Source organism: Stegostoma tigrinum, chromosome 3, assembly GCF_030684315.1.
Source record: "Stegostoma tigrinum isolate sSteTig4 chromosome 3, sSteTig4.hap1, whole genome shotgun sequence".
Classification (NCBI taxonomy): domain Eukaryota; kingdom Metazoa; phylum Chordata; class Chondrichthyes; order Orectolobiformes; family Stegostomatidae; genus Stegostoma; species Stegostoma tigrinum.
In genome coordinates, this window is record NC_081356.1 from 59152349 (window position 1) to 59166569 (window position 14221).

Consider the following 14221-nt stretch of genomic DNA (forward strand, 5'->3'; position numbering starts at 1 on the left):
CGGCGTCTACTTTGTTGCCTCTAGTATGGACATGGTTATGGGGGTCCATAGTAAGTCTAATATGGCAGTACTTGAATCAATAGTGTTTGAATAACTTCCATGTTGTTAAAACACTTCACAGTTGGTTACCTGAATGTCTACATTTTGACAGCAGATCATACTAATATTGATTTTCTGTCTTCTGAAGGCCTTCCTGCTCCCAGCTCAGTGAACTGTTCCCTTCATATGAAAGCTGGGATTTTGGCAAGTTGTTGGGGACCTTGTAAACTGATCATAAAATTTGCAGGAATCCCCACCAATTAGGTGGGGAAAGCCCAACAAAGGAGTCAAGTTCCTTTTACTGCTGGGAAGCCACTGTTGGGCAGCCAATGCAGTTAAGATCCTCATGCTGCCAGAGCCAGGGGAGGTGGTAACTAGTGGCAATGCATTTATCAAAGCCCCAAATCAACAAAAGGTCTCAGACCAGAGGTGAATATGGGATAACAGGGAACTGGGGTGTTTGGAGTGGTGGTGGTCTGACGTTGGAGGGCAAAAGCAGTGAAGGATGGCTTAGAATGCCCCCTCTCTTCCTATGAGGTATGGTGTCTGATAGTGAGGACATGCATAACCACAGTCACATTTGCTGAGAAACTTCAAAGTTTATTGGAAAAGCTATGCAGTCTCCATTTAATTCCTAAGCTACCACTACACTGGAGTTTGGGATATGGGTATCAGTTATCTCATGAATTATCCTCATTGATGTCTTGCCAGCAATGGCTGAGAAGCCAGTGTTTGCTGCCTCCACCCTCCAACTTAATCAGAGGAGAATTGTTAACTCTAGGGGACCAAAGTGGAACCTCCCCCATCATTAAGTAGATCAAGCTGCCATGTTTCTCCCATGATTTAATCCATAATCTTATTGCTTACACGTTTATGTGTGTCCTGAATTATGTTGAGGATAGAAAAATAGAAATTCAAAGCAGGAATAGGCCATTCAACTGTTCATTAGGATCATGGCTGAGCATCAACTCAATACCATGTTCCCAAATTTTCTCAATACCCTTTGATCCCTTTAGCCCTAAGAACTGTATCTAACTTATTCTTGAAATCATTGAATGTTTTGACCTCAAATACTACCACAAAAAGTGGGGTGAGGACAGGGGAGTAAATTCTGGTACTAGTAGCCCATCCAGAACCTGTTTGTCTGCAGTATCCTGTTTGCAGCAAATGCTTCTTGATTGTAGGTTTGCTTAACATCATGTACATATAGTGGAATCCTATCAAACACACCAGACGATGGGCATAGGCAGAAAGACCAACTACAATGCTAAAGGATGCTGCTTTCATCAACCTTCAATTATGTAAAATCCATGAAAGTTTATACTTCTATTAAGGTAATTTTTTCTTTAACTTTAAAAACACGCAGGCAAATACACCCAGACACTTGTGGTGCTTGTATTTTTAATGACTTGGTGAGGACTAACTGATTAGTGAAAAATTATAGTCATATAAAGATTCTCATAAACATTTAAGTGTTATTACTGTACTGGAATTTGAATGGTTGGTTTTTACTTGTTCCTGTGTTTCCTACTTGAAAGTTGATGAAGATAGACAATATGAAACAAAGCAAAGAATTACAGATTTGGACAAACTTCATCCCCAGCATTTTTACAATTTTTTTATGATATCTTTAACAAACATTCTTAATCAAACATTTGACTTTTCCTTTTCTCACTCTGGAGTTTCCCTATAGCCATTTTCCAGCTAAGGCAATAGGAAGAGCTCTGTTTGTAGGAATTGGGGTAGCCATCCCTATTCAGTAAGGGTTGAGTATAATATGGAGCAGTTCTATCTTTAGTTTTCCACCTCTGTATAGAAGGACATTGCCGTGGTCAGCATCTTGCAGTGACAACATTGGGGTAATCTGCTTGTGTACTAGTAAATTCAATGTGCTTATTCTACTTAAATACATCATTTTAGTTACTAATTATAGAGTTTAATTTTCTATAAGGGATGGTAGAATGCAGATGAAACCAAAATGTTACTTTGCTTTGTGGAGCGCAATTTTATGACATTTTTCTTGGTGTTTTGACTATTTAGACTCTGCCAAAGGTACTGAATCAAATTGCTCCAGCATTCTGCATGAGCAGCTGTAGTTTTGTGGTGGAGAAGTCCAAGGAATCCACAGCACGGGTTGTTGTCTGGCGAGAGATTGGTGTTACGAGGAGCTACACAATGGAAAGCACATACTGTGGATGTGATCAGGGCAAGTACAAGGTAATAGAAAATCAAACTTCACTCCACGAAAGTAAAGTTAGGTAGGGGCATTTTGAATAGAAACTGAAAAAACTGCAGATGCTGTAAATTGGGATCAAAACCAGAACATGCTGGAAGCTCAGCAGATATGGCAGCATCTATGAAGAAAATAATCAGAGTTAACATTTTGAGTCTGGTGACTCTTCCTCAGAACTGAGGAAGCTTACTGCCTGATTACACTCCCAGTGAAGAAGCAGTCTAATCTTAACACTGTATTGATTTTCTGCAAACCTTCAGATCCCTATGCAGGTGGCAGAGTTCGAAATGACCCTAGAATCTTATAATCATTCAGAAAGTTCAAAGTCAGATAAGACAGTACACACCATTACATGAAGGTGTTACTGGAACCCTAGAATTTTTTTGTTAGCTTTTCCCACTCTTTAGGAATTTTTTTCAATCAATTTGGAAATTGATCAAACTTAATTATTGTGGTCTACTTGTGTTTAAATAATCCGGAGATATTTTCAGACAAGAAGTGACGTGGTTCTCCCAGACTATTGGATTGCATTCCCTTATCTGTGAAATATAGTTGCTTATCTGAGCTTAGGAAAATTTGTATTTTATAATGAAATATTTGTTAATTGTTTTGTTTTGATTGCACTTTAATTTCTAAGTTGTTGCAATCTTATTTATGCATTCTGCATTATATTACAGAAATTATCAGAATTTTTCTCTTTTCTCACCATCCATCCAATGATGATAATGATCAATAAATAGAACAATTTAGATGGTCTGACTTTTTAACGATGTATAGGGTGGAACAGAGTGCAAAGTAGTAGTGCTGCATTGGCTTTCTTGTCATTTTAAACTCTGAAGTATCTGAATACACACAGTATTCGTAGCAATTTGAACTGATAGGACCAGTAGAAAGAAGTGGGGAAATGATCTGGGAGTTATTGTAAAGATGTGCTCAGAAGGTGACTGGGCTGGAACTAAGTATTCAGGGATACTTGTAATTTTGAAAGAACACTAAGAAAGGAAACTGTGGGGGTGGGGAAGCCCTTTCGTAAGGGAAGAGAACAATGAGAAATATTCTTGGCATTCAAGATTAAGATGTATCAAGATTTTATTTGAGTGAAAACGGCACCAAGGAGCCTTAGCAGCTCTAAAGTGAATAGGAATATGGTGAAAGCTGCTCACAGTTTGGAGTCGTATTAGTGCTGGGCAAGCTGGTTATGGTTGTTGGAATTCCATCATCCCGGTCGGAGTACATTGGTGCAAGTGTTCTTCAGTGTACTGTCCAAAGCTCAACCATCTTCAATGTAATTCCATCCTTTAAACATTGCAAATGAGATTGTTCTTGATGATTGCACAATGTTCAGCATCATTCATGACTCTTCAGATATGAAAGCAGCCCAAGCCCATATCCAGTAAGATCTGGACAATATCCAGCCCTACAGGTGCCAGGCAATTATCATATCAAACAAGAGAGAATCTAATTATGACATTATACAGTCACTGAATCCTCCAGTAACAATATCTTGGGAGGTACTGTTAACCTTGAAACTGAACTGGGCCAGCTATATAAATTGTGGCTACAGGACCCATTCAGAGGCTGGAATTTTGTAGCAAGTAATCACCACCTCATACCCCAAAGCCTGCCTACTGTCTACAAGACTCAATTCTTCAATTTTAAGTGCAGCCCCAGTTGCTTAAGAAGCGGGACACTTGCCAGAACATAGCAGGTCAATTGATAATGGGAACTGCAGATGCTGGAGAATCCAAGATAACAAAGTGTGGAGCTGAATGAACACAGCAGGCCATGCAGCATCTCAGGAGCACAAAAGCTGACGTTTCGGGCCTAGACCCTTCATCAGAGAGGGGGATGGGGAGAGGGAACTGGAATAAATAGGGAGAGAGGGGGAGGCAGACCAAAGATGGAGAGAAAACAAGATAGGTAGAGAGGAGAGTATAGGTGAGGAGTTAGGGAGGGGATAGGTCAGTCCAGGGAAGATGGACAAGTCAAGGAGGCGGGATGAGGTTAGTAGGTAGGAAATGGAGGTGCGGCTTGAGGTGGGAGGAAGGGACGGGTGAGAGGAAGAACACGCTAGGGAGGCAGAGACAGGCTGGGCTGGTTTTAGGATGCAGTGGGGGGAGGGGACCATATACCACATTGGCAGATCTGATCCCACCACCCAAGACATTTTTCCATCCCCACCCTTGTCTGCCTTCCGGAGAGACCACTCTCTCTGTGACTCCCTTGTTCACTCCACACTCGCCTCCAACCCCACCACACCCGGCACCTTCCCCTGCAACCGCAGGAAGTGCTACATTTGCCCCCACACCTCCTCCCTCACCCCCATCCGAAAGATTGGAGAGTGGCAAATGTCATTTGTCATTCCCTTGTTCAAAAAAGGAACAGGGATAACCCTGGAAATTACAGGCCAGTTAGTCTTACTTCAGTGGTGGGCAAATTATTGGAAAGGATTCTGAGAGATAGGATTTATGATCACTTGGATAGGCACAGTTTGATTCGTGATAGCATGGATTTGAGGTGTAGATCATGCCTAACAAACCTTATTGAATTCTTTGAAGAGATGACCAAACACGTGGATGTAGGTGGAACAGTGGATGTGGTACACATGGGATTTAAGTAAGGCATTTGATAAGGATCCCCATGGAAGGCTCATGCAGAAAGTAAGGAGGCATGGGATAGGGGGAAATGTGGCAGATTGGATTCAGAATTGGCTGACCCTTAGAAGACAAAGGGTGGTAGTGTGCGGGAAATATTCAACGTGGTGCTCAGTTACGAATGGTGTACCACAAGGATCTGTTCTGGGTCCTCCTATTTGTGAGTCTTGTATGATTTGGATGTAGGAGTGGAAGGGTGGATTAATAAGTTGACGGATGATACAAAGGTGGGTCGAGTTGTGGATAGTGCAGAAGGTTGTTCTTGGTTACAGAGGGACATTGATAGGATGCAGAACTGGGCTGAGAAGTGGCAGATGGGGTTTAACCTTGAAAAGTGTGAGATGATTTGTTTTGGAAGGACAAATTTTAAAGCAGAATACAGGGTTAACGGAAAGATTCTTGGCTGTGTGGAGGAGCAGAGGGATCTTGGGGTTCATGTCCACAGTTCCCTAAAAGCTGCCACCCACGTGGATAGAGTTGTTAAGAATGTGTATGGTGTGTTAGCTTTCATTGAGTTCAAGAGCTGTGAAGTTATGCTCCAGCTGCACAAAAATCTGGTTTGGTCACATCTGGAGTATTGTGTCCAGTTCTGGCCACCTCATTACAGGAAAGATGTGGAAGCGTTGGAAAAGGTGCAGAGGAGATTTGCCAGGATGTTGCCTGGAATGAAGGGAAGGTCTTACAAGGAAAGGTTGAGAGAGCTAGGGCTTTTCTCTTTAGAACGACAAAGGATGAGAGGTGACTTCGTAGAGGTGGAGGCAGCTGTTACAAGGGGGCATAGTTTTAAATGTAGATGTAGACATAGATATAGATATAGGGGAGATATCAGAGGTAGGTTCTTTACTCAGAGAGTGGTAGGGGCATGGAATGCATTTCCGGAGCTGGTAGTGGGGCCTGCCTCGTTTGGGGCATTTAAGTGGCTATTAGGTAGGCATATGGATGATAGTACAAGGTAGGGCTGGAAGTTAGATAGACCTTAGGTTTAGGGTAAAAGTTCAGCACAACATCTTGGGCTGAAGGGCCTGTACTGTGCTGTATTGTTCTATGTTCTATGTCCTAGCCCCCACCCTCTCACACCAGGCTTTGTTATCACATAATTTTTCATTACACAACCGTTAGCCACTAACAGTCTGCATGAACAGCTATTCATTCTCCTAACCAGATTGTTATCCACTCCCTTGTCTGTCCGACTATTCTTCTGTCTCTTTGGGCTCTATCCCCAACTATCATTTTCTCCTTACCCCCTCCCCACACCCTGCTTTCTGCATATAAACCAACATTTTCCTCGGTCCCTTCAGTTCCGAGGAAGGGTCACCAGACCTGAAATGTTAACTCTGATTTCTCTGCACAGATGCTGCCAGACTTGCTGAGCATTTTCAGCAACATCTGTTTTTGTTTGTGAGTGAGAATACGATACTGATTTGTATGATCAGCTAGGATCATCTTGAAAATCAGAGAAGGCTAAAAGGGCAAAATGGCCTGCTCCTGGTCTTAATTTTCTGTGTTTCTGTGTATAATTTTAATCTTTAATCTTTAGTAGTTTGGATTAGTTAAATTGGGAATGATAGCATTAAGAACAAGTTCATGTGTGTTCAGACAGCTTCTTATAACAATACATTCTGAAATCAGTGAAACAACAGGGTATTTATACTGGTAACATGCAATAAAACCCAAATAATTAATGATCTTGTCATAAAGAAGTCTCCATGTAAGAGGGATAAAATTTTCCATTCTCACACTAGTTACACTATACCTTGATAAAATCTATAAGTGCTGTGTATTCATTCCCTGTGTTTTGTTCTAAAGGGCCAACAGATGGGGACAAGAGAACTAGAAGAGATGGGAGCTAAATTCTGCCTTGGCCTTTTACGCTTGAAGAGGCTGACATCTGTAGAATGTAGATTTCCCCCTGGCCTCCTGGATGTGGAAAATGATCTGATTGACACAAGATCCAATGTCACCAGGTAGGATCTCACTTAATTTTCTGGAAGGCTGAGTATGGTCAAATAAATCCAAAATCGGTAGATTTTTAAAGAATCTGTTAAAATATCCTGAGATTCATAGAGACCAGCAGCTTAACTAGAAGCCTAGAAAACATTTTCAGCCTTTTTGAATTAAAAAGTTTAATGAATGTAATTTAATCATTTGCCTGAAATCCTATCTGAATATTTTAAGTTTAAACAATATTATTTGAGTTTTGGCTTATTGTTAATTACTCCCTTCGAATAATTTGCTTGGTCCATATATTGGAATCCTAATTGTTAATTTTGTCAGTTTTTTATTTGGGAGTAGACTGCTTTCACAATAACTAAATATGCCATTGAACATAATTCCAAATATACTACTTGCTATCACATTGTACTCTTTTACGTTTCTAAAAGGAATTAAGATTCTTTCATTGCAACAAAGTTACAAATATTTTTGCAGATTACTTTCTTCAGTTCAATGTCATTACCGAGTGCCGGAGTGTACTGATTCTTTCCTACGGAGCTTTATGACGATATTATATTTTGTCCACCTGGCCGCAGTCATATAATTACTTGCATAGTAGATTATGATCCTCATCCCTTTTTGAGTGAATTCCAGATTAGAAGTATCTCTCGTGATTCCCCTCGACTTTTGATTGAGAAAATTATCCTAAACACATGAAATTACTGGACTGGGTGTAAATGATCAACCACTTCCCAAAGGACAAGAGCCACTGAGCATATTAGCATCATCTGGATAGCTTTTTTAACATGCATAAAACATTATAACACCCTAAGTATTATTACAATCTGGTCTACACCTTCAGAAATGTACTCTGGAGTACAGAGTTGTGTTTTCACATCAGCTACACAAAAGACGATAAGTGAAGCAATATAAATTCTAAAATATGTAGTAGTTTACTGAAGAATGAGGTATGCAATTCAACTCAGATAGAAGTAGTAATCACAATGTTAAGTTCTATTTAAAGAGAAAATTATATCTTGTTTTTAATGGGGAATTAGTTTGAAATTTTAGTAGGATAACCATCAGTTAATGAGGTAGCATTTGACTTAATTCTTAGAGGAAACTTGATAGCTTTAAATTGAGGGGTGAAAGATATGGGACAGATGTCAGAGGTAGTTTCTTTACTCAGAGAGTAGTAAGGGAATGGAACACTTTGCCTGCAATGGTAGTAGATTTGCCAACTTTAGGTACATTTAAGTCATCATTGGATAAGCATATGGACGTACATGGAATAGTGTAGGTTAGATGGGCTTGAGATTGGTATGACAGGTCGGCACAACATCGAGGGCCGAAGGGCCTGTACTGTGCTGTAATGTTCTATGTTCTATGAAATAGTTAGCAAGATGACTGTCCCAGTTAGGTAGAAAATTGGCTTTGAGTGTCAGCAGTCAAATCTTTATCTTGTGAGAATTGCCTAAGTGAGTTCAGGAAATCTGAAAATCTAATGTATGCACACTATTTATAAGATAGTTTGGGCTACATAACTAATGCCTAGAGCATGTTGACTGTAATTAGAATATGCTGTTTATGTTCCAACTTTTGTTTTGATCATTGTTTTAAGTGGAAATTCTGAATTTAAACATATTTCTGTAATGAAAAGTACAATGTATGCTATGAGCCTCATTGATTCTGGAAAAGCTTAGACTTGTGGTTGTCAACTTTTCATTCGTCAAGATTTTACATTTTAAGAATATAACATGATTCTAGGATTAAAAATTGCAGCTGCAAGTAGTCGAGTATTACGACTTTAAACTCATTTTATCCAGTTCTATACTCTGTTGTCTTTTGTGACAGTGCAGAAAACAATGTGGTATTTCCAAGTGTGTTCCTAATCAGGGATCTTGCTAACTCCTGTAGGAAAGCACCAATCTGTACTTAGAGTTCTGTGGTTAGGCATTGTGAACAACATTTATGCTTATACAAAAAGTAATCCTTTTTAATTCTTTAAGCTATTATTTATAGGAAAACAACTCTTTTTCTCTATAACCCTTCATTATGGCCACATTTCTTCACAGGGATTCCTAAAGGTTCTGTGAATCTTTGCTGAAAGCAACTAAACTCTTTCCCTTTGATATGTATTCTTCTTGAATTCTCTGTCTGAAGATAGGGCCAAAGCACGGCGCCAAGATGTCCACTATGGATAGGGTAAGAAGGCAGGTCTTGAATGCATTCCAGTTGGAACAGGGGTTGAATCTGGTTTGTTTCACCAGTCTGATCAACACTGGTTGTACAACCAACTGAGCCAAGTATCAATATCCACCACCTCCCAAAAAAAGGGGCCCAGTTTTCTATGGTGTCCTCTTTTCTTTTATACTGAGGTTGTAACTGGGCTAGTGATAGTGGTGTTAGCACATCTGATTTCTTTCCATTCTAACCAAAAATCACTATGAATGTGTTATCCTTGGTTGTTGAATCCTGGAGTAGGACTTGAATTTTGGAGCTTCAGACTCAGAGGCAATTTAACTATTACAAGACCAAAGCATGAATTTTAAATAAAAAAGCAAGTTAGAATTTAAAAATTCAGTGACACCTGGATTAATTGGCACTGGGGTATTTTGAGTCCATTGCTCTAATTGGCATACTTTAATTCCAACTCAAGTGATGTTCCGTTTAGCCCTCTCAGTGCCTGACCTCATTATAGCCTTGGTTTAAACATGGACAAAAGAGCTGAATTCCAGAGGTGACATGAGAGTGACAGTCCTTGACATCAAGGCCATATTTAACCAAATGTGGCATCAAGGAGCCATAGCAACGTGCAATTAATGGATATCAAGGGGCAAACTGTCTGCTGGCTGGAGCCCTAGTTGACACATTAGGAAGATGGTTATGGTTGTTCAAGGTCAGTCACCTCAGCTCCAGGACATCTCTGTAAGTGTGTCTGGGATAGTGTCCTAGACCTAACCATCATCAACTGCTTCATCAATGACTTTTCCTCCAACATGAGCTTAGAAATCAGGATGCTCGCCAATGATTTCTTGATGTTCAGCACCATTCATGACTCCTCAGATACTGAAGTAGTCCATGTTTAAATGCATCAAGTTCTGAACAATACCCAGGCTTGGGCAGACAGGTAGCAAGTAATATTAACGTCACCTGAATGCCAGGCAATGATCATCGCCAATAAGAGATTATCTAACCATTGCTCCTTGACGTTCAGAGGTGATACCACCACTGATTTTCTACCTATATTTTGGGGGTTACTATTGACCAGAAACGGAACTGCACTCCCCACATTTGCCCAGTGGCTATAAAAACAGGTCAAAGGCTAGGACTGCTGTGGCGAGTAAATTCACCACCTGACTCCCCAAAGCCCAACAAGTGTCAGGTGTGTGATGGAATACTCCTCACTTGCCTGGATGGGTGCTGCTCCAAAACTACTCAAGAAGCTTGACATTATCTAGGACAATGCAGCCTCCTTCATTGGCACAACATCCACAAACATCCACTTCCTCCATCACCAACGCTTACTAGCAGCAGTGTGTGCCTTCTACAAGATGCATTGCAGATATTCACAAAAGATTCTTAAACAATGCCTTTCAAACCCATGGCTACTTCCATCTAGAAAGACAAGAGCAACGTATACATGAGAACACCACCATCTGCAATTTCCCCACCAAATCTCACCATCCTGACTTGGAAATATATTGTCATTCTTTCCATGTCACTGGATCAAAGCCCTGGTTGTGGATCAACCTACAGCATGTGAATTGCAGTGGTTCAAGCAGGCAGCTCACCACAATCTTCTCAACTTGTGATAGGCGATAAATGCTGGCCAACAAGTGACACCCACATTCCATGAGTGAATAACAAAAAAGGAGAATGTCACACTACTCGGCATAGGAAGGATAACTGAGTTGTAGTTTCTTTTTGTCCAGTGTCCAAATAATGATTCACTCGAGCAACAGCAATTAGATAGTCGGGGTTACAGCATTCAGTGATTTTATTAATGTTTCTACAGTAGAAACTTTTCAGGCCTGTTTAGCAACTGCACAATGTTAACCCAGATCAAGGGGTCGAATCGAAGTCTAATCACTGCATGGTGTATTTAGCTACTGAGTTGTCAGAGGAGACCCAACAAAGAGAAAAATGCTTAAACACTGTCATCATTTCATTTACTGTTTTCAGCTGCTTTACACAAATTAATTGTCACCATTTTGAATTAGAGCATGAATGAGGGGATAGTTAGTCTTAGCCCCTTGAGTTCCAAGGAAGACTGAAAAAAGGTAATTTTGTAGCTGTGAAAGACCTGCTGAGTTTCTGCCACTTCACACCCCCTGTTGTTAGTCACTAACAGTCCCCATTAACAACTATTCACCCTCCCAGCCTGATCGTTAGCAACTCCTTTGTCTGTCCAACTGTCTTTCTCTCTCTTTGGGCTCTATCCTATCGTTTCCTCCCTACCCCACCCACTTCCTATTTTCTGCATATAAACTGATGTTTTCCCAGCCACCATCAGTTCTGAGGAAGGGTCACTGGACCCGAAACGTTAACTGTTTTTTCTCCTCCACAGATGTTACCAGACCTGCTGAGCTTTTCCAGCAACTTTGTTTTTGTTCCTGATTTACAGCATCCACAGTTCTTTTGGTTCTTAGGAAGATTGTGAGGATGAGATCAAGTAGGTTTTCCCTTTTGTTAATTTCCTCATTTTTTGGTCATGGAGTTTTACAGCATGGAAAGAAAGCCCTATGACTCTCTGAGCAGCTGTGTTATCTGGGACTTGGTCGGTAGTGGTGCTACCAAGCCACCCTTGTAATGGGCATTGAATTCTCCCACCCAGAGTACATTCTATGCCCACCTCTAGTGATGCTTCCTGTTGCTGTTTAACATGGAGGTATTATTCAGTACGCAAGGAGGACTGGTAGATGGTAATTAGCAAGTGAATTCCTTATCCACATTTGACATGATATCGTAAGGCAACTGTGAGCACTCTGAGGGCAGCTTGCTGCCAACCATATAGCATTTCCACTCCCCCTCCCATTCTTTAGATGACATGTCCATCATAGGCCTCCTGCAGTGCCACAGTGATGCCACCCGAAGGTTGCAGGAACAGCAACTCGTATTCCGCTTGGGAACCCTGCAGCCCAATGGTATCAATGTGGACTTCACCAGCTTCAAAACCTCCCCTTCCCCCACCGCATCCCAAAACCAGCCCAGCTCTTCCCCTCCACCCACTGCATCCCAAAACCAGTCCAACCTGTCCCTGCCTCCCTGACCTGTTCTTCCTCTCACCCATCCCTTCCTCCCACCCCAAGCCGCACCTCCATCTCCTACCTACTAACCTCATCCCACCTCCTTGACCTGTCCATCTTCCCTGGACTGACCTATCCCCTCCCTACCTCCCCACCTATACTCTCCTCTCCACCTATTTTCTTTTCTCTCCATCTTCGGTCCGCCTCCCCCTCTCTCCCTATTTATTCCAGAATCCTCACCCCATTCCCCTCTCTGATGAAGGGTCTAGGCCCGAAACATCAGCTTTTGTGCTCCTGAGATGCTGCTGGGCCTGCTGTGTTCATCCAGCCTCACATTTTATTATATAGCACTGTACCACCACTTCCAGTGGATCTGTCCTGCCATTGGAACTGCACATATCCTGGAATAGTGATGTTTTCTTCACTAAGATTCTGTTGCAGTTCCATACAACTGACTTGCTGAACAACTTCAGTAGACAGTTAAGAGTGAACTGCATTCGTGTGACTAGAGTCGCTTACAAGTCAATCCAGGTGAGGATGAACGTTTTCCTTGCCTAAAGGACAGTAAATGGTTTCATGACAAGCAGCAATGATTTTATGGTCTCCATTAAACTTATTTTTCAATCCAGATTTATTAATTGGATTCATATTTCGCAAGCTACTATGGTGTGATTTGAACTCCTCCTCAGTGTACTGTCCTTGACTTCGAGATTACTAGCTCAGTGGTGTTGCCACTGTGCCTCCCTTGTCTCATTTGTTGCCCCTTCAGATGAAGAACAGGAACCTGTTCACTTTAGAGATTTCAAAATTTTTTTTGATATTTGTGCAATAGGAGACAAGGGGATATGTCCTAGTTGGTTTTTCTTTTCCCTTCCTTTCATCCCTCCCACCCTAAAGTTAAATAGATCAATTATATGTATGTACTTAGAATTGAGATTGTAGATTATTTGGATTACATTATCATGGGAATTATGTTTAGAAGAGGCTGTTTTAACTCTAATAATTTAGCAGTATATTTTTATAGATTCTGGGAAGGGTACACACAGATATCTTAACATAACCCAATTATGTTGTTAAATGTTCATGGTGAAAGTGAAATGCTTCATATTTAGCATCGTGACCAGAAAATTTCAACATATTTCAGAGTAATGGACTTTATTCAAAGAAAATAGATTCCCGGAGCTACAGGGAGAGAATTACACGAAGTTGGCATGTATACAAAGGGATAACCTACTAAGCTGAAACATTCTGTGATTGTGTTGCATTTATAGTGTACAAAAGTCATTTCCCTTTAATAGAACAAGTGCCACAACTTGACCATCAGCCTATTTTATCCTTTATCTTGGGCATTTTAATAAGAACAAATCTTTGAGATATGGTTTGTGGTTTTCCATGAAGATGTATATACTAATATTAAATACACTGTACCCTATTTTAGGCGTGGTGCTTCATGTTACTTCTTTGAAATGAAGGCTATTAATGAAGTTTTATTCAATTTTATGATTTCTTCAATCAGTATTTCTTCGATCTGTATTCCTACTGCCCATGCATCATAACCATACCTCATGGTGTTAAAAAGCAAATATTGTAATGGGCTTGTCTTAGGCTATTTAAAATTTCTAATTCAGTAATGCATTGGTACTTTGACCCTCAGTGCACCATTAATTTACAGGCTACTGGCCCCATAGCTGAGTTGACTTAACTAGCTTAAAAAGAAGAATATGATGCACTCCTAAGTCAGTAATTATCAAATGTTTTTCTCTCCAGAGAGGATTCAAACTTAAAAATTGACAGATATAGAATAAAAGGCACTCTATTGACATGGATGAAGAATACGTTAGGAGGTAGACTACAGGGCAGGAATAATTTATGTACCCCAGTTGGTAGGAATTTGTGCTGCCTCGAACTCAACTTTTCATTATATTTATCAATAACATAGTTAAAGGATTAACAGCCATACATCTGTGTTTGCAGACAACAATAAATTACGAGTAGATAATGTAAAGTGGAGCAGAAAGTTGCAAAGAACTGTTGACAGATGAAGTGAAAACTGGCCGATAGAGTTCAACTTGGTGTCATTTAGTTTGGATTTAAAATGTGATCAGAGTATTTTC

The 14221-nt window shown here is 40.6% G+C and overlaps 1 protein-coding gene across 1 annotated transcript in view; it reads left to right on the forward strand.

Moving 5' to 3' along the window:
* The window catches only part of agtpbp1 (ATP/GTP binding carboxypeptidase 1), a 289350-nt gene that overhangs the window by 244393 nt on the left and 30736 nt on the right, over positions 1-14221 (forward strand). The window contains exons 25-26 of the mRNA XM_059644629.1: positions 2080-2256; positions 6733-6890. Coding sequence (XP_059500612.1) covers positions 2080-2256; positions 6733-6890 — 335 coding nt within the window. The remainder of the gene's footprint in view (positions 1-2079; positions 2257-6732; positions 6891-14221) is intronic.